Below are 26,578 nucleotides of genomic sequence, written 5' to 3'. Positions count from 1 at the left end.
GAAAAAAAAAAGAATGCTTCAGTGAGTAACTTAATGTTCTAATTTTTAAGAATTTGACTCAATCTTTGCCTCCATCAGTGCCCTGATTGTAGGTATAACATTAGATGTAAGAGGATCAAGCAAGGGTCTATCATCCCAGCTATACTGCTTGCTGTTCTGCTATGTGTGATCCTGTTTGGGTCATGTCTGTAAGAGAATGGTTAGTACATCTGTTGATTAAAGTCAAGTTATTCTAGTTTCCTTTCTCTCCTGATTCTACGTTCCCTTGTATTAAGATGCACTGCAGTAAGATAGCAACACAAGAAGCAACAGGTCCTAATTTTGCACACATGGTTTTATTTTCTTGGATTAAGTCTGATGGTAACTCTTTCACCACATTAAGTATTTGCTCTTTATGTAGTCAGTTCATGTTAGAATTTTAGTTTCTCTTGGGAAACTGGTCGATGTCGATTTGTACCACAGTGCCTTCAGTGGCTAACTATCAAGCCTCAAATGAAGATATAATTTCAGAAAATGCCTGAATCTGGTAACCGATTTTTATGAGAACATTCCAAGAAGATGCACAGCATAAAACTATTTCATGATATAGTTCAGAATCAAGAGTGACCTGTCATAATAAATGGGGAAAACCAGAATGAATAAAACAATTGAGGAATTCAGAGATATTGCTAACCATTTTTTGTTAATTGTGGGGTTTAGCATTTCTTGATTTACAATATCATTTTTCCTGTAGTTTTTATTGATGATGTCCAAAAATACATGTAGCAGAAAAGAAACAGAAAGATCAGGTTTACTTTTCAGTAACAATCTATGGTTATGGCTTCTGTCATTGTTCTCTGTGTTCACTGGTCATTGCTACCTCAATTCTTAAAATGGACAGCTGACTCGAGGCGACTGTGGCTGCCTGAATTATCTGCTCAGAGCCTCATTTCCTTTAAAAATCTTTTAGCAACTAGTTTCCTGTGTACCTAACAGGAGCTTTGTTTGACTTTCCACCCCTCTCTGCTTATTGAACAAGAAGAAAAGTACATTAGAGCTTACATAAATGGCCCAGGTTTTTGGTGCTAAGGGAAATTTAAAAGAAAACAGACCTTTAAATAAAGTGAAAGGGAATAGACTTGGTCCCAGCACTGGGAAAGCTGAGTGGATCAGTGCAGATAGGTACAATAGGAAAACTGTACACTTTTCAAAGCCAGCCAGCCAGCTTTGCCTTTTGTCATGTTGCTGTATTATCTGAGATTTAAAGTTTAATTCCCAGAATTTCATGTATATCCACAGTCAGATGTACATACAAAAACATATCGTGAAGCCAAACTGGGAAAAAAAAAGAAATATTTTCTACCTTATATTGGTTCAAATAATTAGTGCAAAAGTTAGCTATAAATTTTTAATGTTGTTATCCATATTTTAAAATGTAATCCCTGTGCTTTTTAAAGGTTCTAGTAAGATAATTCCTTAATTGATGTAGAATGGAAACTAAAACACTGACATTTTACTTATTTCCAATTTAAATTGCATCTGAGGAAAAAAGTGATATAGAGTTTTGCTTTACTTGGCCTTATATTACTGCCATGGGAATTTACTTTCATCTCAGTTCCCATAGATACGTGTGAGAAATTCTTTAGGGCCTGAAATATGAGTATCTTTGGGGTTATATGATCTGACTTAATCAACCATGAGTGCACACATACTCTTTTAAAAAAAAATCAATCTCTTTTAAAAGCTATTTAATAAAGGCCTTTCCTGAATTGTCTTCTCCTTCCCTTGATTAGACATCGATGAGTGCAGCATCATTCCTGGGATATGTGAAACTGGCGAATGTTCCAACACCGTGGGAAGCTATTTTTGCATTTGTCCACGTGGATACATAACCTCAACAGATGGCTCTCGGTGCATCGGTAAGCCTCATACTTTTGAAGGCACAGTACACTGCTTCTTGATAAGGACAGAAAATCCTAACAGATATGAAGATGGCAATAATTATACCACCATTATAATGGGAGAATGGTTGAAAGAATTGTTCAAAGTAAATGGTGCCACTATAGATTGATAAACCAGATGTTCTTTGCAAAGACTTCAGTTTCAGAAGCCATCCGGGTATGTTTCATGTTATCTGGGTCATCTTGGAACTGAGGAAAAACTTCCTCAAGTCATTGCTTTTGCCTAGCACTGGACACAAAGACATGGGAATGTTTTATAAAATTGTCTTTGAAAAACAGAGTGTAGTAATGAGTTTCTTTTGTTGCTTTGAATCATGACTACAGTTAAGGTCTTGTTTATTGTCATGAAAATAGTTATTACAAAAAAATAAATGGGCACCTTTAGTTTTATCTTTTAAACTATTAAAATACATATATACATATGCATATATATGTATAATTTTCTCTCCTCTGCTTAAAATGATGAAACATGCATTTCAGTTATAGGCCATCCATTGTTGAATAAGAATTTGACTTTCAGAAGCACAGAAGATTCACAATGGTACAGAGATTAGCGAAACCAAACCAAGCTTGCTTCAAAAGAGGGTGGTCATCTCCACCACAAGAGCATGTTAGCGACTAACCACCAGGACCTCAGTAATCCCAATGAAAAGACTCAATGTACTGGATTCACAGACGAAAAAGCAGAGTCAGTGATGTAGTTACAAATCCAAGGCCACCAACACATGGTTTGTGGCCTGGATTCATTTGATGTGCCTGACACTGTATTGGCTATAGTTATTCTGTAGTAAATATGGTGGGAATGAAGAATCTGTCTTAAGTATATTGTCATATTAAATAGGAGTGGAAGAGTAGCAGTACAACATTAAAGATATGTCATTTTTACCTAGCTGTAGGACCTACCATCACTGATATTTCAGTTCCTGTAGCAAATGTGCAATGAAATATTTGTTGTTTTTGTTGTTGTTGTTGTTGTTGTTAATATTGTGAAGAAGAGAGAAGGAAGTTACGGAGAGGAGTTCCTAGAGGAGTCCAAATATTATCTTGTGTAATTATTGTGATATTTTGTGTGATAGGTTTAATTATTCAGATGTGCAGGTGGAGGAATTGAAACTCATAGAAGTTAAGTGGTTTATACCTGTGGTTTTCAACCATCACCCCACAGAGATCTATTACCACTCTTTAAAGTTACTACAGCTTAACTGATAAGCTACGACAATGTTAGAAACTATAAAGAACTGGAGTGGGTGTGAGGACAGTTCTGTGTGCATGAAATGTGGCTGCGGCCACAGGTATAACATGAGCCAGAAAGGAGTAGTTGCAGGTTGTAGCCTAACATGATCTGAATGATATACTGCTTTCTTCAAAGTTCAAGATACTCTGTAATGAAAATTTTATTTTCTGCTCTCTTGAAGTATAGAATTTCATTTTGTAATAATAGATTTAAAACATGAGTCAGGAAGATCACTCAAGTGGTGCAACACTTGTTGGAGGCCCCCAGCTCCATCCAAGGCCTGACAGCCCCCCTGGGTATGGCCAGGTGTTCTGGACACTGCTGTGTGCCACGAGTGACTCCTATTTAAAATATATATATATATATATATATATAACTGATACACAAGATATATTATGAATAATGGTTTTTATTGCTTCCTTTACAGTCCACAAACAAAATGTTTCTTCTATTTTCACTGGTCCGCAAGGATAAAAAGGTTGAATACTTCTGATATGCTTAACATTTCAAGGCCACTAATTAGTACCCAGATTCTAATCCCTGTCTTTCCAACTGCTGCATCTCTGTTAGTGTGGGGCAGCACTGACTTTATCCCTGGTTTATGGTGACGGAGACCCCAGGCTCAGAGGTCAAGATCTCTCCTGTACTGTGGTTCCTTCCCACCATGACCAGAGTCTGCTTTGAGAAGCCAGAAGTCCATCTGAATCTTCCCTGTCCTATCTTCACATTAATGAGATTTTAATGACAATTGTGGATTCTTTGTGACCAAATCAGAGTTTCTGGCTTACATTAGATTTTAAAAAATGGGGAAATATTAGATATACTAAACTGAGTAGCTTAAATATTTTTAAGATGAGTATTGCCAATTGACTCATTGCATAATGATAACTGATTGATATCACAGCTCCTGTGAGAGTTGAATTAGTAGAATTGGCAAAAGAACTTAGGAGAATTGCCTATATGTGACTTAATTTTCTGTGTAAAAAACAAATTGTATAAGATAACACTGAGTTATCAAATTAAGAAAAGGCATGAGCTCAACTGCCTAGGAAAAAAGTTCAGTTTTATAATCATTGGTATACCATGCCTGATGCTATAGATCCTCAGTTTATATCCTAAATATATGAAACTGACTGAAGAATTAAGGTGTAACAGGTTTAATTATTTAATCTGAAGTTTGAGAAACATCAAATAAAATATGTGTGACAAAATCAGATAAACAGTGTGGAATAATTTAAAACTTTGGAAAATGAATTGGAATGGAGGATGGGGATAGGGGACAGTTTAAATAAGAGAGACAAAATAGTTAGAAGGAAGAATATACCAGAGCAAATGATACTATTTGCTAGGGGCATGGGTTGGGAGTTACTGTACCGTGCATGCTCAGGGAGCCTAGCCAACACTCCCAGTGATACTTGATGAACCAGAAAAAAGAGCTGAATGCTCAGGTCCAGAAACATAGTGTAAATTGGGTTCAGTGATACTGGGGATCTTCTGAGTTTCACAAGGGCTACTTTAGAGGGCCATGTGGTACCAGGGATCCAACTTTGGTCATTTTTTAAAATCACCCTTAAGGTATGTTCATGGCTCCTAAGTCTTCCTTCTTAATTGGCAGGGTTTTGTTTTTGTTTTTTTGTTTGTTTGTTTGTTTGTTTGTTTTTTTAAATGAGGCTGAATTCAGGGCCTTATACAGTCAGGTATGTGATCTCTTACTAAGCCACATCACAACCCTTTAAATCTTTCTGTAGTCGAGTAGATTTTTTTTTTAATTTTGTTGCATTTAAGAAACATAGCCTACATTATATTCAGATAGTCAAGATCAAGATGCATAATGATCTGCTGATGTGGTTTTCTTTTAATGCCCAGTATTGTTTCACTATTTGATTACTATAAACTTTCTCTGTCTCTTGCCTCTATATAAAACCCTCTGTCTTTGCCTGTATATTCACAGCACTTTAGAGACTGATCCAGTCCCCTTGCAGTACTCATTTCTAACCACTTGCCACCTCACTCTCAAATGTTTTCAATTTTCTGTTGTCTATGTTTGTTCCCACTCTCCCCTTATTCCTGAATTATCTCGATTTCCCTCCCCTGTTTGCTCACTAAAGCCTAACTTATCCATTTAGTTCCAAATTATACATTATTTCTTTTTTAGCTGCCTCTACCTAAACCACACTTTACTTGGAAACCATTAGTATCTTCCCCTCACATTGCTCATGGTCTTCATTTATGACTTATGACATTGTCACTGGCACTTGGTATTCATTTGTTGGCCTGACATTGAACCCTCAGTGGTCCTGCCCTATTCAGCTTTCTGTGCTCTGGGCCTCCACTTGCTTTGCATCCCTGTTGAAACTCAGTCAATCCTTTTTGAAGGAAAAGACAAACCAGATAGTGAAGGAGATGACAATGAGTATCAGAACTACATATTGGTTAATAACTGCCCTGCATTGTTGGTGTCCTAATAACATTTGGTCTGGGATGCTGAGAAGGAGAGATTCAGAGGTTCTGTGTCTTAAGATTCGGGGTCCTCCTTGCAAGTATCCACATCCTGACCCCATAGCAGATGAATGCTTCTAAAGGGAGGAGGGGGAACAATGATACTCCACAAAGCTAATGTTACATTAAGTGAGCAACTTAACACAGTATTTAAATAACTCTGTTTCATTTGGAGTATGTGTTTTCCCTATATGAGAAAAAAATAAATCTAACATTTTAATGTATAAGATATCTCTGACTTTAATTTTTAAAAATCTGAGTAATCTGAGTTGTATTTTTCTAGATCGAATTTATTTATGATTGAATTACATGTGGCATGGATATTTCCATGTTGTTTATTTGGTAACCACATAAATGCTAACAAATAATGAGCTGGATGAACCACAGTTTTTTTTTCCTGACAAAGAAACTGCTTATCTACAGCTTTATTCTGAAAATGACATATATTGGATGCTGCCCTGATTCCTTGCTCAAGTTAATGACAGTATTTTGAGTCTCTGCCACATTTCATAAAGCAGCAATAAATTGTCCTTTTAAGTGTAGGAAAACAATTTGATGTGGCAGGAGAGCTTAGCTGGGCATTGTAATTGTAAAGTAGGATCAGTTTCCCATTTTGTCATATGCAAAACATAGAAGTAAATCTCATTTAATTTTTGTTACTATATTTCATGGAAAATGTTTAATATGTTGAAAAAACTTTAAGCTCCCCATGACGTATTCGATATGCCAAACACAGTAACAACAAAGTCTCCAATGGAGACGTTACTGGGCCCACTCGAGCAAATCGATGATCAACGGGAGGGCCTTTACTTTACTTTACTTTTAAAAACAAAATTAGTTCTTAGTTTACATGTCCATTTCAGAGGGTTTAAAACATATCTAAGAATCATTTTCTTAGAATAGTTTTTAAAGGTGTCAGTGGTGCTTAGGACCCTGTGGACTCTCCTTATGATACTTGAGTTGTGTTACTGTTTGGGTACCCAGACCAGCCAGACCACACTGAATATAGGACACAGGGCACCTACCCACTCTTTGAGCTCTCTCTCCAGCCTTCTTGCCATAATTTTTAATAGTAAGACTTTCTTGTGTCATTTTGGGGTAAGTGTAATTATAATTCACATGCCTTTAGTGATAACCTATTTTCACACTGTAATATAGGCAGGAAGAATTACTGGAAGTCAGCAGTGAAGCTGCAAGTGAAAAAATTCTGTTTGCAAGAAAATATGCCTCTTGTTATTGTACACATAGATCCAGCAGGGACCCTAAAAAAGAAGAGATAAAAAGTTCCTATGAGCAGCATACCAAATTTGAAAAAGAGGATACCCATTGCTAAATTTCTAACAGTAACAAGATACCACCACCACATCCTGGTGCATTTTCTGATTTTTACAGAAGTATCAGGACTTAATATTTCCCTGTAGTGTCAAGGTTCTTGAAACATAATGTGGGGAAAAAAAAACATTAACACGAGAGAAATTTGAAAACATTAGGTGGTCAATTGCCAAATAGTTTTTAGGCTATACATGCTATGAGTCAACAATTCTTGGAAATAAGCACTGATGTCGATTTTGAAAATGGGATAGCAACAGAAAAAATGAAGAGCAAACCATGAACCTTTAGCTGAGGAGCATGCCAGGGGGAGTGGTGAGAGGAGCTTCTCTGGGAAAGAAAGTTGAGTCAGAAAATATTTGGAGATAAAATGAAAAGATATTTTTAAACAAACTTTTTGTTGCCCACGTTTTTATCTGCCATGTTGAGGAGTTTCAGGTTTTTTGAGAGAATAATGAGGGTTATCAGAGCTAAATAGTGGAAGAGAGAGGCAAAAAGCAATGAGGAGAAATATGTTTAAGAGGAATGAGGAAGAGCTGGAGCGATGCTATAGGAGTAGGAAGGCATTTGCTTTGCACATAGGGATCCCCATTTGGTTTCCAGCACTTCATTTGCCACCCCCACACTTGCCCAAGCATTTCCAGAAGTGATCCCTCTGCACAGAGCTAGGAGTAAGCCCTGAGCATCATTGGAGGTGGTTATCCCCAACCCCAACCTCAAAGAAAAAAGAGAAATTAAGAAAACTTTCCTGCATACTCTCAGGTGATCTTTGGATATGCAGTCATTCATCTGCACTCTCTCCCAAAGTGGGTGTTGTTTAATATTCACAAGGGCACTTGCAACAAAACCCTTCCCAGGTAACCCAAAACTCCTAAAAATGTCTAACCAGAAGAGGGAGAGGAGAAGGATGAAAATTGAGTAGTGTTGACTTCAGAATCATATAAAGGGCTCTGTTGAAGCAAGATTACTAATTTTAAAAGAGAAAGAATGTCCTGGAGAATGATGACTAAACAGGAAGTAACGTCTTACTGCTTTATAGGAAGTAAACCTCAGAGCCACCTCTCTTTCATTGTTCCCAATACTACTTGCTCTTATAGAATGAAAACATGAAAGTATTGTGGGAATAACAAAAATCTGCAGTGTTAATCAAGGGGAACCTCGGTTGGCGCCAGATCATCGAAAGTAGGGTGCAGACTTTCAGTATCAGGATGCAGCCTGACAGAATAATAACAATGACGGCTATTATTCCAGCACTTACTGTCACTTGTATTCTGCCTGGAGTTAACCTCATGTTGTGCTCTTACTAAAACCTTTTTTTCTTTCCTTTTTTTCTTTTTAATGAGCTAAGCTCATTCAACTAGAGACATTTATTTCAAAGTATGACCCTGACTTTTACCTAGTTTTCATCATAGTATATAATTGTTAGTTCTTTTAAATCAAGTTTAGACTAAATGTCAAGACATGAAATAAACTCTGATAAGAGTACCATTATTTTGTTTCAAGATAGATTTATATTTTAATCACAAAAGATGTATTGCTTCCTCTTTCAGTATGGCTTTAAATAAGACATCATATAAACCTTGTTCTGGGAATGTTGTGAATGTTATAGAAGTTTATTAGAGAAATAGACTTGTTTCATTATTTTTTATCTCAGCCCTACAGTTAAATATGTGCCATGAATTAGATGGATTTGTCTTTATAGTGTAACAAACAGGTTTCATCTGCCTTTGGCTTACTAATTCTCAACTTCAAGGATGGTATATCTGGACAGCTGTTAATTGGTTCAGTTTTTAAGGTCCAGATATTCTTTCATATGGTATACTTTCAACACACTACTTTCTAAGAACCACATAATTTCAGATACACATTGTTCCGGGAAAGAGCCTAACTTCTAATTACTGACTTGCTCTGAAGTCTATTTTGGGGAGAAATCATACTAGTTCATATCTCACCCTTATATTTTTTGAATAAATAGAATTTGATTGCTGGCCTTCATGTTATAAGAAGAGACTATAGAATTTGTGAAATTATGATTTATTTTCGAGTTCCCCTTTTTGCCCATCTGCCCTTTTTACCAGTCATACCGTTTCTCTTAATACATAGTACAGGATTAACCTAGGGCCCAAACGGTTAAACAGAGGCTATTTAAAAAAAATACTGAGATATTAGACCCCTTTTGACATCAAAACTCTTTTCAGATCCACTCATAATGGTAAAGTAATCTCTTTGAAAAAAAAGATTCGGTGAAAAATTTACAAGGTAATTAGTATTGATTTTAAATGAAAGTGTATTTTGTTAGTCACAATATAATCTCTATAAATGAAATTCACACAAATGCCTTCCTGATGAGGTATTTTTATACCTGCCTTTCACTTATCACTGTAAAGAGAGAAATCTGTGAACCTCTCTGCAGTTTCTCAGCAGTCCGAGACTTCTGTAGAATCCTAACAGGATTAACACCATCTCTACTACCTTTTTCCCACTGTGATGATGTATTTGACCCATGCGTTGCTAAGATATGTAAGGAGATTCTCTTGCTTCCAAAGTCCTCCATGTTGTCTTGAAAAAGATGCTTCTCCAGTTCTTGAATCACTCTATCACTATCATCAGGTTGTTCATTGATTTACTTGAGCCGGCGTCAGTAATGTCTCTATTCGTCCCAGCCCTGAGATTTTAGCACCCTTTCCTTACTCGTCTTTCCCAATGATTGGAGGCTCTTTCAGGATCAGGGGAATGAGACCTGTTATAGTTACTGGTTTTTTGTTTGTTTGTTTGTTTGTTTGTTTTTAGTGAATCACCATGAGGTACAATTACAGGCTTACAAACTTTTGTGCTTCTGTTTCGGTCATACAATGATTGAGTACCCATCCCTCCACCAGTACCCATTTTCCACCACCAATAGTCCAAGCATCACTGCCACACCCCCCTGCCCCGCCCCACCCCCTCCATCATACCCCGCCTCCGTGGCAGGGCATTTCCTTTCTCTCTCTCTCTCTCTCTCTCTCTCTCTCTCTCTCTCTCTCTCTCTCTCTGTGTTGGGGTTTGCAATATAGGTATTGAGTGGCCATCATGTTTGGTCTATAGTCTACTTTCAGCCTGCATCTCCCATCCCGAGCGGGTTCTCCTAGAACCCTTTATTTGGTGGTCCCTTCTGTATTTGAGCTGTCTTTTCCCCCAGCAAATACAGAAGCCGGCTTCTAAGTTGTGGAGTGATCATTCTGGTACTTATATCTACTATTCTTGGGTGTTAGTCTCCCATTCTGTTACTTTTTAGTTACTGTTTTTGGCATATTGAATACGCCATGGAATACGCCAGGCTCTGTCCGTGTGAGGAGCATACATTTGGTAGCTTGCCAAGCTCTCCAAAAGGCATATATATATTTCTCTCTATGATTTGTTGACTACTGTCTGAACCCCATCATACATAGTGTGGTAATTATGGAAAATGGATAGAAGTGTCTTATGATGTGTTGTGCGGCCGCTAAGCAGCCCGTGGTATGGAAAGTGGCCTGGAGCGTGGCAGCGGTTGGATAGTGGAGGTCTGCTGCTGGGGCTGGGTCCCTTGGGGCGGGGAAGACTCACCCGCCCCCATCTGGGGCGCCCCGAGTGAAAACAGCCTGGTGCGGGGTCAAGTTCTTGAATAGCTACATTAATAATGCTCTTCTGTTCAAATATATTCTTTAAATTTTCCCTATTGAATAGTATCTTCTTTTTCTCTTACTGTATCACTTCCTTAGTTGTCCTCCTTTGATGGCAGTTTCTCAGTTTCTTCATGTATCTCTTAAAATTCTTGTTTCATATATTTTGGATGCTACGCTATTACGTGATGACCAGTGAAAGATATAATTCCCTGGTGAACTGCACCTTTTTTCAATATGTAAACAGTAATTTTTTAAATTTTTTCTTCTTGGACAGTTTCAGGATATTCTTTGTTTACTTTATCTCATATTACTTTCTATCACATTTTTACATGGGATTGGAAGATTGAAATTTATGCCAGTTATGTATTTCTCTTTCAGTCTTTCTTATGTCTCCTGTTTTAAACACTAAAAGTTAACGTTCTTTCTATTTTGTACAACCTAATAATCTGTCCTGTAAATTGAGGTTTAGGTCCATTTGTATTTATTGCGGCAATATATGTGTATCTTTATTTCTGTTTTCTTTATGCTTGCTCTTGATCTAGTTTTGTATGTTGTTACTTTTTTCTGTCATCATTTCTTTTGAATTTATTCCAGTTTACCTCCTCCTCACAATCCATTCTTTTTTCTATTATTTTGAAGATTACTTTATTTCTTTTGTTTTGGTAGCTATGCTAGTTTTTTAAGATGCACAGGTAATTTAAACTTCAAAATTACTCTCTATTTCACTTACATAAACAATTAAAAGTTACTAGAATGATTACTCCTGACCTCCCTGTCCCAACTTTTATTTATTTATTTTGGGGGTCGGGTGGTTTGGACCACACTCTGCAGCAGTGCTCATATCTTATTCCTGGCTCTGCAGTCAAGCATCATTCTGGCAGTGCTCAGGGGACCAGATGAGGTGGACGATCAAACCTGGGTCTGCCATGTGCAAGGCAAGTGTCTTGCCCATGGAATAGTAACTCTGACCCTTGCCCATCCCAACTTTTTTTTCTGGGGGGGTAAAATCAGCACTTTCATTATTTTTTAAAATTTTTTTTATTAGTCAAACACCATGAGGTACAGTTGTAGATTTACAATTTTTTGTGCTTGGGTTTGATTATACAATGATCAGATAACCATCATCCCTCCACCAGTGCCCATTTTCCACCACCATGGATAATATCCCCCCCACCTCCATGCCCCCATCCCCCCGCCTCTGTGGCAGGGCAATCCCCTGTGTTCTCTCTCTCCTTTTGGGTGTTGTGGTCTGCAAAAGAGGCACTGAGTGGCAAACATGTTCAGTCCATAGTCTACTTTCAACATGCATCTCCCCTCCTGGGAGGATCCTCCAAACACCCTTTATTTGGTGCTCCCTTCTCTATCTGAGCTGCTCTTTCCTCTAGAATGCCCAGCTGTCCACTAAGCTATGGAGTAATCCTCCTGGAGCTGATCTCAGCTATTCTTGGGTATTAATCTCATATTTTGTTACTTTATATCCCCCACATGAATGCAATCTTTCTATGTCTATCCCTCTCTTTCTGTCTCATTTTGCTTAGCGTGATACTTTCCATGTTGTACCACTTGTATGTAAATTTCATGACTTCATCTTTTCAAACAGCTACATAGTACTCCATTGTGTAGATGTACCAAAGTTTCTTTAACCAGTCATCTGTTCTTGGGCATTCAGGTTTCTTCCAGTTTCTGGCTATTGTAAAGAGTGCTGCAATGAACAAACAAGTGCAGATGTCACTTTGACTATACATTTTTGCCTCTCTGGGATATATTCCCAGGAGTGGTATTGCTGAGTCAAATGGGAGCTCAATTTCTAATTTTTTGAGAATCGTCCATACTGTTTTGCAGAAGGGCTGAACCAGTCTTCATTCCCACCAAAAGTGAAGGAGTGTCCCTGTCTTGCCACATCCATGTCAGCATCGGTTGCTTTTGTTCTTTTGAATGTGGGCCAGTCTCTGAGGTGTGAGAAGGTATCTCATTGTGGTTTTGATCTGCATCTCCCTGATGATTAATGATGTTGAGCATTTTTTCATGTGTTTTTTTGCCATTCGGATTTCTTCTTTGAGAAAGTTTCTGTTCATTTCATTGCCCCATTTTTGGATGGGGTTGGATGTTTTCTTCTTGTGGAGTTTAACCAGTATTTTGTATATCCTGGATATCAACCCCTTGTCAGATGTGTATTCGGCGAATATCCTTTCCCATTTTGTAGACTGTCTTTGTATTTTGGTCACTGTTTCTTTGGAGGTGCAGAAGCTTCTTAGTTTAAGATAGTCCCATTTATCTATCTTTGTTTTCACTTGCTTGGCCAGTGGCATGGCATCTTTGAAGATACCATTAGCTTCAATGTCATGGAGGGTTTTGCCAACTTTGTCTTCAATGTACCTTATGGTTTCTGGTCTGATGTTGAGGTCTTTAATCCATTTTGATCTTAATTTTGTACATGGTGTTAGGCAGAGTTCTGAGCCCATTTTTTGCATGAAGCCGTCCAGTGATGCCAGCACAATTTGTTAAAGAGGCTTTCCTTACTCCACTTCACATTACTTGCACCTTTATCAAAGATTAGATGATCATATGATTAGGCGAGATGTCAGTGTATTCAACCCTGTTCCATTGGTCTGCAGTTCTGCTGTTGTTCCAGTACCATGCTGTTTTAATTATTACTGCTTTGTAGTACAGTTTGAAGTTCGGGAGGTTGATTCCTCCTATTTTCTTTTTCCCAAGAATTGCTTTAGCTATTCGTGGGGGCTTATTGTTCCATATAAATTTCAGGAGTGTTTGCTCGATTTCTTTGAAGAATGTCATGGGTATCCTTGTAGGGATTGCATTGAATTTATACAATGCTTTCGGTAGTATTGCCGTTTTGACAATGTTAAGTCTCCTGACCCATGAGCAGGGGATATCTTTCCATTTCCTCATGTCCTCTTTTATTTCCTGAAGTAGCGTTTTGTAGTTTTCTTTGTACAGGTCCTTTACTTCCTTAGTTAAGCTGATTCCTAGGTACTTGATTTTCTGGGGCACAATTGTGAACGGGATTGTTTTTTTCATGTTGCTTTCTTCTCTCTCACTGTTTGTGTATAGGAAAGCCATGGACTTTTGGGTATTGATTTTATAGCCTGCAACTTTACTATACGAGTCTATTGTTTCTAGGAGTTTGTTGGTGGAGGTTATTGGGTTTTCTAAGTATAGTATCATATCATCTGCAAATAGTGAGAGCTTGATTTCTTCCTTTTCTACCTGAATGCCCTTAATATCTTTTTCTTGCCTAATCGCTATTGCAAGTACTTCCAGTACTATACTGAACAGCAGTGGAGAGAGTGGGCATCCTTGTCTCGTCCCTGATCTTAGAGGGAAGACTCTCAGTTTTTCCCCATTGAGGATGATGATGCTGTAGGCTTGTGGTAGATGGCTTTAATTATGTTGAGGAAGGTCCCCTCTATACCCATTTTGGCTAGGGTTTTCATCATAAAGGGGTGCTGGATCTTGTCAAATGCTTTCTCTGCATCTATTGATATAATCATATGCTTTTTATCTTTTGTTGATATGATGGATTATGTTGATTGATTTCCGAATGTTAAACCATCCTTGCATCCCTGGGATGAATCCTACTTGGTCATGGTGTATGATCTTTTTGATGAATGGTTGGATTCTATTTGCTAGTAGTTTGTTGAGGATCTTTGCATCTGTGTTCATCAGCGATATCGGTCTGTAATTCTCTTTCTTTGTGGTATCTCTGTCTGCTTTTGGTATCAGTGTGATATTTGCTTCGTAGAAACTGTTCAGAAGAGTTTTTGATATTTCAATTTCGTGGAAAAGCTTAAAGAGCATTGGGAATAAGTCCTCTTTAAAGATTTGGAAGAATTCACTAGTGAATCCATCCGGGCCAGGACTTTTGTGCTTGGGGAGACTTTTTACTACCATTTCAATTTCCTTGATGGTGATAGGTCTGTTCAGGTATTCCAGGTCTTCTTGGTTCAGCCTTGGGAGTCTGTAAGAGTCTAGGAATTTATCCATTTCCTTGAGGTTTTGATGTTCCGTGGCATAAAGCTTCTCAAAGTACTCCCTGAGGATCCTTTGAATTTCTGTAGTTTCTGTTGTAATGACCCTCTTTTCATTTCTGATTCGGTTTATTAGGGTTTTCTCTCTTCCTTTCTTTGTGAGTTTTGCTAGAGGCTTATCGATCTTGTTTATTTTCTCGAAGAATCAGCTCTTGGTTTCATTGATCTTTCAGATTGTTTTTTTTTGGTTTCCATCTTGTTAATCTCTGCTCTGAGTTTTATTATTTCCTTCCTCCTATAGGGATTGGGCTCCTTTTGTTGGTCGTTCTCTAAGCTCTTAAACTGTGAGGTTAGGTTGCATATTTGGGCTTGCTCCTCCTTCCTGAGGAATGCTTGTAAAGCTATAAACTTTCCTCTTAACACAGCTTTTGCTGTGTCCCATAAGTTTTGTAACTTGTGTTCTCTTTTTCATTCATTTCTAGGAATCTTTTGATTTCCTTTTGATTTCCTGTCTAATCCACTCATTGTTCAATAGTGCACTGTTTAATTTCCAGGTGTTTGATTTAGTTTTCTGTTTTTGTGTGTGATTTACTTCTAATTTTAGTGCATTATGGTCTGAGAAGATTGTTGATACAATCTCTATCTTCTTCATTTTATGGAGGCATGTTTTGTGGCTCAGCATGTGGTCTGTCTTGGAGAATGTTCCATGTACGCTTGAGAAGAATGTGCATTCAGCTTTTTGTGGATGAAGTGTCCTGTATATATCTACTAAGTCCCTTTCTTCCATTGTTTCCCTCAGATGAAGTATGTCCTTCCTAAACTTGTGTCTGGTTGATCTATCAAGAGGTGACAAAGCGGTGTTGAAGTCTCCCACTAGTATTGTGTTGCTATTGATGTATTTTCCCAAATCTATGAGTAGTTGTTTTAAGTACTTTGCTGGTCTCTCATTAGGTGCATATACATTTATTATTATAAGTTCTTTCTGTTGTACAGATCCTTTGATCAATAAGAAATGGCCTTTACTGTCTCTTATGACCTTCTTCACTCTGAAATCGATGTGGTCTGATATTAGGATGGCTACCCCAGCTTTTTTATGGGATCTGTTTGCCTGTAGGATTGTTTTCCAGCCTTTGACTCTGAGTCTGTGTTTGCTTTGACTATTGAGGTGTGTTTCTTGCAGGCAGCAGAATGTTGGGTTCAATTTTCTAATCCATCCTGCCACTCTGTGTCTTTTAATTGGTGCGTTTAGCCCATTGACACTGAGAGAGATTATTGTTATGGGATTTTGTCCCATTGTTCTGTTGAAATTTGTTGTATTTGAGGGGCCTTTCTTGCCTTAAAGTAGCCCATTTAGTTGTTCTTGTAACCACGGTTTTGAGTCTATGAAGTTCCTGAGCTGTTGTTTGTCTGTGAAACTGTGTGTTGTTCCTTCTATTATGAATGAGAGTCTCGCTGGGTAAAGTATTTTTGGTGAGGCATTTATTTCATTGAGTTTTTTCACTATGTCCCACTACTGTTTTCAGGCCATGAGGGTTTCATCAGAAAAATCAGCTGTGAATTTTAAGGATGCTCCTTTGTAAGAGATTTCTTTCTTCGATCTTGCTGCTTTCAGAATTTTGTCTCTGTCTAAGGTTTTGGTCATTTTGATCAGAATGTGTCTTGGGGTATTTTTATTCGGATTTCTTCTAGCTGGTACCCTTTGGGCCTCCTGAATGTGGTCACAAGTTTTCTTCAGCTCTGGAAACGTTGTAGCAATGATGTCTTTGACAGTTTCTTCTTCATCAAGGTTTTCTTCCTGTACCTCTGGGACTCCAATAATTCTTACATTACCCCTCTTGGCTTCATCACGATCTTCTCTTGCCATCTGTTCCCGAATTGTGAGTCTCTTTTCCATTTTCTGCTCTTTCCTGGATAATCTCTGAACTTCATCTTCGAGCTCACTGATTCTGTTCTCAGCAGCTCTTACTCTGCTGCTGAGGCCTTCCACTGAGTTTTTCAATTCGCCTACGAGATTTTTCAGGTCTGACATTTCGGATTGCATTTTCCTCATTTCTGCCTTCAAATTCTCTTGTCTTCTTTTGGCATTGCTTTCCATTGTTTCTTTTAGTTCCCTAAGCATCCTAAGTAGCTCCCCTCTGAATTCCTTGTCAGAGATGTTGTCTAACACTACAGTACTGTTGGTGTCATCTGGGCTAGACTCTTCAAAAAGAAAGTTTGGTGGGCTTTTGTGTTGCTTTACCATTGTGACAAGTGTGGTTTAGTCCTTTACGTTCACTGTTACTATTCTGCTTGATATGCAGTGTGAGTTAAGATAGGCTTATGAGTTATTGGCTACTGTGTTTCTAGTGGCTGAGCTAAACTAGAGAAGTTTCCATCTAAGAAGGTAGCTTTTGGTTCCTATGGCATATGTAGTGGGAGAATATTTTGCGGCTGTGTTAGCGGCTGTGGCTCCGGAAAGAGTTCCTGGGACTGGGCGAGGAGTGGAAACGTCTCCTGGTTGAAATGAGGAGCTGTTCAGCTTTGTTGCCCACAGCTGGACCTCTGTGCCCGTCCCACGCAGATCAGGGGAGAAAACTGGCTTTCTAGGAGATGGAGCTAGCTGCGCATGCCCAGAGAGGGTCCCAGGCCCTTGGGGGCGGGCTGTACCTCGTTGGAACAGGATCCGTTCAGCTTTGTTGCCCAGAGCTGGGCCTCCGTGCCCGTCCCGCGCAGATCAGGGGAGAAAACTGTCTTTCTAGGAGATGGAGCTAGCTGCGCATGCCCAGAGAGTGTCCCAGGCCCTTGGGGGTGGGCTGTACCTGGTTGGAACAGGAGCTGTTCAGCTTTGTTGCCCAGAGCTGGGTCTCCGTGCCCATCCCGCGCAGATCAGGGGAGAAAACTGGCTTTCTAGGAGATGGAGCTAGCTGTGCATGCCCAGAGAGGGTCCCAGGCCCTTGGGGGCGGGCTGTACCTGGTTGGAATAGGAGCCATTCAGCTTTATTGCCCAGAGCTGGGCCTTCATGCTCGTCCAGCGCAGATCAGGGGAGAAAACCCGCCCATCCCAACTTTTAAAAAAAATCTACTTAATTACTATTCTTTCCTCCCAACAATATATTATTACTGCATGATATTTTGATGCTTGTGTAAATTGACCCATGGAGCAGTATTTTTCTTCATAATTACTTCCATTTTGAACCATTTCTTTCTTATTTAAAACACGTCTTCTAAAAAAATCTCTTATAGCCAAATCTTTAAGTCAAAATTTAGTTTTTGTGTTTCTGATAATGACCTTAATTTTCCCTCTGGTAGGAACGCTTCTCACAGAGAAAAATGTAAGTGTGGCAGCTATTTTGCCCTAAGATATGGAATGTAATGTCCCCATATCCATTGATGCTATCAAGAAGTCAGTGATTGGTTTAAATATCATTTCTTACCAGATAATCTGCCTTTTCTTTCTAGCAGATTTTAAGAGCTTCACTTTTTCTTTGTTGCCTGCAGTTTCACATTGGTGTTTTTTACTGTTTTTCTCCCTCTACTCTGTTATATTAGCCTTCTTTTCATATATTTGAAGGTGTCTTAACGTTAGAAATTTCTGAGTTCATAGCAGTTGAATAGTGTCTCCTGGCTTCCTCTTTCTGGTTCTCTGATTGGATGTACATTGTTTTTTTTTTAACCTTTGTTTTGCTTTTGGTTTGGGGGGGCAACACCCTGTAATATTCAGGGCTACTTCTGGATCTGTGCTCAGGGATCACTTCTGGCAGTGCTCAGTGACGCCATGGATTCAAACTGGGGTTTGCTGCATGTAAAGGCATGTGCCTTGTTTTCTGTACTATTTCTTGGCCCACCTTTTCACTTTCATGTCCATATTTTAAACCTCTTTTTAACATTGTTCATCTCTTTGCTTTTCCAAATTAATCTAAATATATTTTATTCAGATACATGTTTCAGCTAAGCTATTCTTTTTGCCTTTGTATGCAAAGTAGCTAATATAATAACGCAGCGTTTAAATTTATTTTCATTAAGATCGTTAATTATATAGTTTTGAAATATTTTAAATCTGTTCCTTGTTGATTTATTGGCTACTTTTCCATGTTCACATTCTTAGATCTTAACTACCTTAAATGTATTGAATATTATCTAGTTTTTAACACTTACTAAATCAGTTAATTATCAGGGCTGGGGTACCCATTCCAGAATCTGAAATCTGATGTTTGTTCAGCTAGCTTTTGTTCACTGAGTCTTGTATCTTTCTGCGTTATCCATTTATTTACTTCACTGTTAGCTACTTCTTTCTATTAGAACTTTATCTTGAGAATTCTTCACACCTGTGTCAATAGTAAATCCTTCATTATGTTGACTTTTACCAGTTTCCTGGGCTATCTATATCTGAGAAGATCTTATAATCTCTACTGGAGAAGCTCTTTATATTATACTTTTCCTTTGAACTTTTTCAGACAACTTCCCACCCACAATTGAGTTAAGACATCAAAGCTGTGTGTAGTTGGGAGAGGACTTGTGGTTACTGATTGTTAGAAAAAGTCTCACCCCCACCCCTACACCCCAGAGCAGCAGACAGATACAGGGTAGAAGTGGGTCCATTGCTGCCCTCTTGCACAGGACCCTTATGCCAGACTATAGCTCTGAGAGCCCCACCTTATACGGGAGTTGGTTTCCAGCTAGGTTTTGTACTGGAGGGAGATTCTGGGCTTCTTGTGTCTATAGCTCTGAACTCTGTCAAACTATTAGAGTTGAAATTCAATCTCCAGAACTCTACAGAAGTCCTAAATCTGGGTACTTGCTTCCTCTGCTTCCTTCACTCTTTTTGAGACCAATTTTATCCTTTATTTCATGCCAGCTGAGTTATGTAATTTTCTAGGATTTTTTTAAAGACATCCAAGATGCCTTCGAGCCTTGAAAGTATGCAGAGTAGTTAGTCCACCATTCAGCTGAAAACAAAACATATATTGTTTTATGTCATTTTCCCAGCAACACTGTCCTACAAGGAAAAAAGACTTAAATAGAGCTGCAAAAATTAAGCTTGATGTAATGCTAGGTCTCCTACCTCCGGCCATGTTTCTTTCCTTTCAAACTTTATTACAGCCTCATTTGCAGAAGCACTGAAGAGTTAAGTCAGCTCAGCCTGCTGTGTAGCTCTGAGTGTGTTTGATGACAGTGATTATTAAGAGATTAGGACCTTCTTGTCTAACTTTACATCCTGTACTTGAGTGTAGCTATGGAATAATTCTGAAGAATATGATATGATGGGTTTCTGGAATTAATATCAAGAATTATTTCCCTGAATCATTCTTTAAAAGTAAAAAACTTACCTACAGAGTTAAACCCGGCGACAACTTCTTCAAGTCCAACTTCTGAAGTTTGTGAAATATGTAAAGTGCCTTTCAATATGATGGCATGCATCAAATTTAGTACTTTGCTCATAGGCATACTGGGTTTCTTTTAGAAGGGGATATTCTGATTCTTACATGGAGTTCCTAAAAAACAATCCATTCTTTTTAGGCTAACTTAAAGGTAGCCTGAGTTGTACCATGGACTACTTGAGAAAATATTTTAAAATCTCTATCTTGTGTAATAAATTTAGCCTTTATCTATTAATGGAATTATTTAAAATTAATAATTTATCTACATTGTTGCTTGGTTTATCCTAATAATTATGGTATAGCTTTCTTCTTGAAGTCATAGACAATTTATCTTTCAAAACATCTGCATAAAAGTTGAATAATAAGTAGTAAACTAGACTCATTTTTCCATTAGTTGCAATAAAAGAAATTTGAGTGATTAAACCCACAGTTTTCATGTGCTGTGGTTATTATTATTCTCTCCCTATGCAGTTTTGTATTATATGTAGTTTTGTATTATATGTAGTCTTGTAACATCTTCTAGCCTTTACTTGCCATTTCAGTCTGTTTTCTAACCCGATGTCGATGTCAAAGTGTCATTTGTTGTTTGTTCTTTGTCATTGCTCTGCCCCCAGTCCTGAGAAATAATGCATAAATTTCTTAACATTGCAGCCTTGCTAGCCCAGAGATTACTTCTAAGTCCCTTACTTATTTTTGCCTCACCACTATTTGACATAATTCATTTCCCTTAGTTCTTAAATATGTCTTATCCAATTTCCTGACTTGAAACGCCATATGTATACTAGTAAGTCACAGGTCTCTACTTCAATTTAACTATTCTCCTGAATACCAATATCTAGTATGTTCAACATTCCACATGTAACACATTTTGAAACTAATTCTGTACCATCTCCTCTAGTCCAAATTTTCCCCCTTATGCCCCGGACTGAGCAGTATAAGTAAGAAAATTAGGAACTTTCCAAGAATATTGTTTAGCGATAGCACAGCGGATAGGGCGTTTGCCTTACAAGCGGCAACATGGCCGACCCGAGTTCGATTCCTCCGCCCCTCTCGGAGAGCCCGGCAAGCTGCCGAGAGTATCTCGCCCCAACGGCAGAGCCTGGCAAGCTCCCCGTGACGTATGTCAAACACATATGCCAAACACAGTAACAACAAAGTCTCCAATGGAGACGTTACTGGGCCTGCTCGAGCAAATCGACAATCAACGAAAGGGCCTTTACCTTTACCTTTACCTATTCATACCCCACATTTGAGCAAGCTCCCATTGGCTATGCTTTAGAAGTATTCTGAAGCATATTCCTGTCATTGGACCTCTACTCACCCTCCCTTCGACCACCCTCTTCCAAGGAGACCATCTCTCACCTTTGTCTTCTTTTGTCTTGGTCTCTGAATAGAGTCAGCAGCCAAAGAGATCTTTCAGAAGATGTCAGTTGTTTTTTCTGTCATTAAATCCTTCCAACTGTTCTCATAACATTCCAAATGGAATTCCAAACTCCTTCCTTCCTGTTGGTCTACAGATCTGCATGTGATCCTGCCTTTTCTCAAGTATCTAACCACACTCTTCCTCCCTTCTATATGCTCTCTTCTGGTCTCTTTGGCACCTTGCTTTTTACTCATGGCAGATATATCCCTTTCTGTTTCTTTGGGCTCTTCCTTCATGTAGTTGAGAGATGTGGAACCTCAGGGTATTTCAGTCTCAATTTATGTATACCTCAACAGTCAATTTCTCCAAGGAGCTGCTTCCTTAGAGATGTCTTTCTAAAGTAGCACCTGTATGAGCCAGAGTTTCTGTGTCACAACAACCATAAAATCTTGGTGGTAAACCATAGCCTGCCATGGGGTTTTTGCTTTTCTTCAAGCTTTAGCTCTTTGGTCTTGGTTTCCTAACTGCTCTGCCTTTCTCAATTTTTGTATTCCTGTATATGGCATGGCATGATGTTCAGTGGAGATTCAGTTAAAAAAAAAGGAAAAGAACAAGAAGTTATAATAAAAATTAAGAGGTATTGAGAAAATACATTAATAAAGTAGAGAGTAAGTCAAATAATTCACATTCTTTGGCCTCTTATTTTTTAAATATCAACAGAACAATGTCAGTAGCTAAGGTAACTCTCATGTTTTTTATTTTATCACATGTTCAGATCAGAGAACGGGTACCTGTTTCTCAGGCCTGGTAAACGGTCGCTGTGCACAAGAGCTCCCCGGCAGAATGACGAAAATGCAGTGCTGCTGTGAGCCTGGCCGCTGTTGGGGCGTGGGAAGTATCCCTGAGGCCTGCCCTGTCCGAGGTTCTGGTGAGAGCTGACTACTAGTCTTCTCGGGACAGTCAGACTTGGGAAATGAGTAATCATACTCTGCTGATCTCCTTAAAATCAAAGTTTTGTTTTCATATCCTCTTTCTGTCTCAGTAAAATCTCAATAAAACACGGGTGTTTTTGTAAGGTGGCATTTTGTGTAGGGGATCATTTTTATTTCTAGCTTTTTAATACCAGAAAATTTTTTGAAAACTGATTTCAACTTGTCTTAGTACAAATATATCTCTGTGTATGTATATACATAAACATATGTATATATAAATATATATATGTAATTTCAATATAATTCAATCTAAAAACCTCCTGAACTTATAGGCCAAGGATTGGTTATCTTTGTAAAACAATAATTTGCCTTAATTTATCATTTGTTTTAGGCGAACGCTCAGTATATAGTGTCCCAGTATTTAAAATTATTTCTTTTCTTTTAACCTAGAAATTTTAGGACATAGGGTTGGAAAGTACTTCTTACTGAATTTACCATATAACTGAAGCTTTATTGGTTAATTACTTTTAGAATGAGTAAAAAGTAGCCTCCCTGTTAAAATAATGTGAGTAATAAAGATAATTAATGTTATCATTTGAATGTAGATCAATGTTTCATATTTTTTCAAGTTAAATCATAAATATAAAAAATTAAACTTGCTTAAAAATTATGAAAACTTTTGTAATTAGCTTCTAAAGATGTATGTATGTGTGTGGTTATGGAGAAAAATTAAGATGGATTTTTTTCCTAAACTTCTCATTCAAAAAAATACCCAAAATGAGTGGTGTAATGTTTTAAAAAGCAGAGTTAATCCATAGTATATAATTTGGAGGGGAAGGATCTCTGTTCTGTTTACAATTAAATAATGATTAGTATAGTATTAATACTGAAACACCCACTTGGGTTAAATAATACTAATCTCCTCTACTATAGGGCCCTAATTTGGAATTAATTAAAGAAATAAAAAGCATTAGTTATATTCTTGCTTCTCTTCTCTCACCTTTTATACTTGGAAAAATAAAGGAACAGATTAAAACGTATTAAATACCATCTATATACTATTTAAATCCCATTATAAATATAATCTGAAGCCTGATTTATCTTTTAAAGAAAAGAAAAGGGAGGAAAGTGTGTTGAGTGAAACACTGAGATCAAGATTCAAGTAAGACCAAATATGCAGAATGAGACACTTCAAGCTTTAATTTTCTTCCATTTAAGTAAATTTCTCGAACTTACACCTTATCTGGAATTTTATGAGTTGCTCTAACATACAAAAATAATCAAAATGCACCTGTAGATGATTTTTTTTGCCTTTATAGCACAATTAAAATGTGGCATATAAGTTTTACTTTTTTCTAAAGCACCTATGCCTTTCCCTGATACTATTAGTGTAAAACACTTATCCAGATAATACTCTGGTCAGCTAAAATGGTTATTATGGTGTACAAACTGCTTTTATGATGTAGAAACACTTCCCATCAAGTTGAATGGAATGTTCTTTCCTTCTAGAGGAATATCGCAGACTTTGCATGGATGGACTTCCAATAGGAGGAATTCCAGGGAGCGTGGGTTCCAGACCTGGAGGAAATGGATTTGCCCCAAGTGCCAATGGCAATGGCTATGGCCCAGGAGGGACAGGCTTCATCCCCATCCCTGGAGGCAACGGGTTTTCTCCTGGTGTTGGGGGAACTGGTGTGGGTGCCGGAGGACAGGGACCCATCATCACTGGACTGAGTGAGTATTCGGTTTTTGTGTAGACTCTTTAGTTTTCTGCCTTAAATAATATATTATGTAACTTTCAAAGAAAATTGTGTGTGTGTTGTGTGGTGTGTGTGTGTGTGTGTGTGTGTGTGTGTGTGGTATGTGTGTGTGTAAAACTAATTGCAGAATCTAAAATGATGCAGTGACACAAAATTCTCAGGGGAGTATTTTTCTCCTGGATAATTTTTTTTTAAGTTGGAGAAGAGAATGAGTTGAAAATAGAGATGTGAGACCATCATTCTCTTTCCCCTCCCCTCCTATCCCTTCCCTTCCCTTTTCCTTCCCACCCCTTCCCTCCCCTCACAGTTAGAAAATTCACTGTTTCTTCCATACTAATTCATTTGGCATTGAGCAACGAGCCTGTTTGTACAGCCCTTGAATTATTTTCCAGAACTATTTCTCAACTAAGATAAACTGAATAAATCTTGCTCTGTGCCTATCTAAATATTATAGTGAAATATCTTTCTTTTACTTGCCCTTTTTTGTTGAATAACTTAAGAAATCAAGAACTGTGGGCCTCAGGCCAGAATGGGCATTGGGGCTCTTGACATTTAAGTTCATGCTTTTTGAAAGAGGTGCTCTTGCTAATAATATGTAATGATGTCCCACAGTGTTGCGTTTATTCTTTTTGGCCTATTGCCTATTTACTCTCACTCAATACTCAGCATGATTATAGAAAGAGAAATGGAAACCACATAAATGTACAGTAGAACATTCCTGAAATTTTAAAAAGACATCACTATGGTCAAAGTTTCCAGTCATGAACTTAACAAATGCAAATTCAGTGTGTCAAAGAATTTTGTATTCTCAATCCAAGGGCTGGAGCAATAGCACAGTGGTAAGGCATTTGCCTTGCACGCGGCCAGCCCAACTGACCCAAGTTCGATTCCTCCGCCCCTCTTGAAGAGCCCGGCAAGCTACCAAGAGTATCTCACCTGCACGTCAAAGCCTGGAAAGCTACCTGTGATGTATTCGATATGCCAAACACAATAACAACAAGTCTCACAATGGAGACGTTACTGGGCCCGCTCGAGCAAATCGATGAACAACAGGAGGACAGTGCTACAGTGCTCAATCCAAATAAATGTACAACAAAATTTTATTAATCAAATAAAATACAGAGTAATGTGGACTTTATACACCTTGCTAGTGCCCTTTAAAAAAAATCTGCTCTATGAAATGTAATGTATTCTGTCATGATGAACTATCACTTGTGCTTTATATTTCCATAGCTATTCTGAACCAGACCATTGATATCTGTAAGCACCACGCTAATCTCTGTTTAAATGGACGCTGCATACCTACTGTTTCTAGTTACAGATGTGAATGCAACATGGGTTATAAACAGGATGCAAATGGAGATTGCATAGGTAAGCTCCTAATTCTTTAATCCTGTTGAGTCTTTTTCTCACTTTATTTAAACATCATGGTTTACAAATTTATTTATGATAATATACTAGACATTTAGTGTGCCAATACCAATTTCACCACCATTGCCACCCTCCCTTCACCATTGTCTTTGTTTTCCTAACCAGCCTCCAAGCCTGTCCCTTTCAGCCATGAACATCCATGTACCAAGTTTTCAGCAGATTAGGTTGTTTATGGTGCTCATTCCTAAGGTGTGGGGTCTGGCTAGAGGCACGGTGGTGATTTTGGGGTGTGGAAGAGGCTTATGGGGCTTTATTCAGGTAGGAGCTAGCCTATCTCCCTTCGAGATTGCCCCATATAATCCTCTTGAGTTTTATAATAGTTTAAGTCCATCAGAACAAATTAGATTGAATGAGGGTTTGTGTTTCTACATTTTTTCTTTTTTAGTTAACATTAATTTCTAGGCTGTTTCTCTGGTGGGCATGCTGTTCCTGATACCCCCATAAACTTGTATAGAGCTAGACCTCGTCAAGATTCCCCATCTTCCCAGGCCCTAAATATTGTGGTGTCTGTCATTGTCCCTTCTCCTGAAACTGAGCAGTTAGTATCATTAACTTTATGCTAGTATCATTAACATACTGTAGAAGGCACATGTTTGAAGGAAACAGCTGATGGGATTTCTCTGAACATGTTACTTTTACGGTGTCCAGAATGTTTAATTATAGAAGTTTAAAATGCAAATGGGTGGTAAGCCAGGGCTCAAGATGTAGGTTTAGGAGTAAAAGATGATCATTAAAACCCTGAGGGTGACTATTGTCTCCCACACTAAATTCCACAGGAAGAGTGAAAAAGTAGCAGTAGGATGTGGCCGGAACCCTATGCAACAACAACATAGACACTTGGAAAAAACTTGGTGATAGTGAAGCATCTAGAAAGTATTATATCTGAGAAATTATGCCAGAGCACACTTACAAAAGAAAAGTAGTTTAAGTATTAATTGCAGTAACAAAATCATATACAGTGTGGATTTAAACAGTTAGCTTTGATAATGAAGAAGGTTTTCATATCTTTCCAGATTAATTTTCAAGACAATGGAAATTGAACCATTTTGAGATTATTCTCTTTCTCATCGTCTACCAAAATATCAACCCTGGCTTAGTTGATA

General features: G+C 38.1%; 1 protein-coding gene across 1 annotated transcript in view; it reads left to right on the top strand.

Moving 5' to 3' along the window:
* Positions 1 to 26,578, top strand: part of FBN2 (fibrillin 2) — a 294,085-nt gene that overhangs the window by 130,060 nt on the left and 137,447 nt on the right. The window contains exons 8-11 of the mRNA XM_056124409.1: positions 1,773 to 1,898; positions 22,128 to 22,280; positions 23,794 to 24,018; positions 25,278 to 25,415. Of these exons, the coding sequence (XP_055980384.1) occupies positions 1,773 to 1,898; positions 22,128 to 22,280; positions 23,794 to 24,018; positions 25,278 to 25,415 (642 nt within the window). The remainder of the gene's footprint in view (positions 1 to 1,772; positions 1,899 to 22,127; positions 22,281 to 23,793; positions 24,019 to 25,277; positions 25,416 to 26,578) is intronic.

The sequence above is a fragment of the Sorex fumeus genome, unplaced genomic scaffold (genome assembly GCF_029834395.1).
Source record: "Sorex fumeus unplaced genomic scaffold, SorFum_2.1 ptg000051l, whole genome shotgun sequence".
In the NCBI taxonomy this organism is placed as follows: Eukaryota; Metazoa; Chordata; class Mammalia; order Eulipotyphla; family Soricidae; genus Sorex; species Sorex fumeus.
Note: the sequence above shows the minus strand (reverse complement) of the source record. Positions and strands in the feature narration are given on the sequence as shown.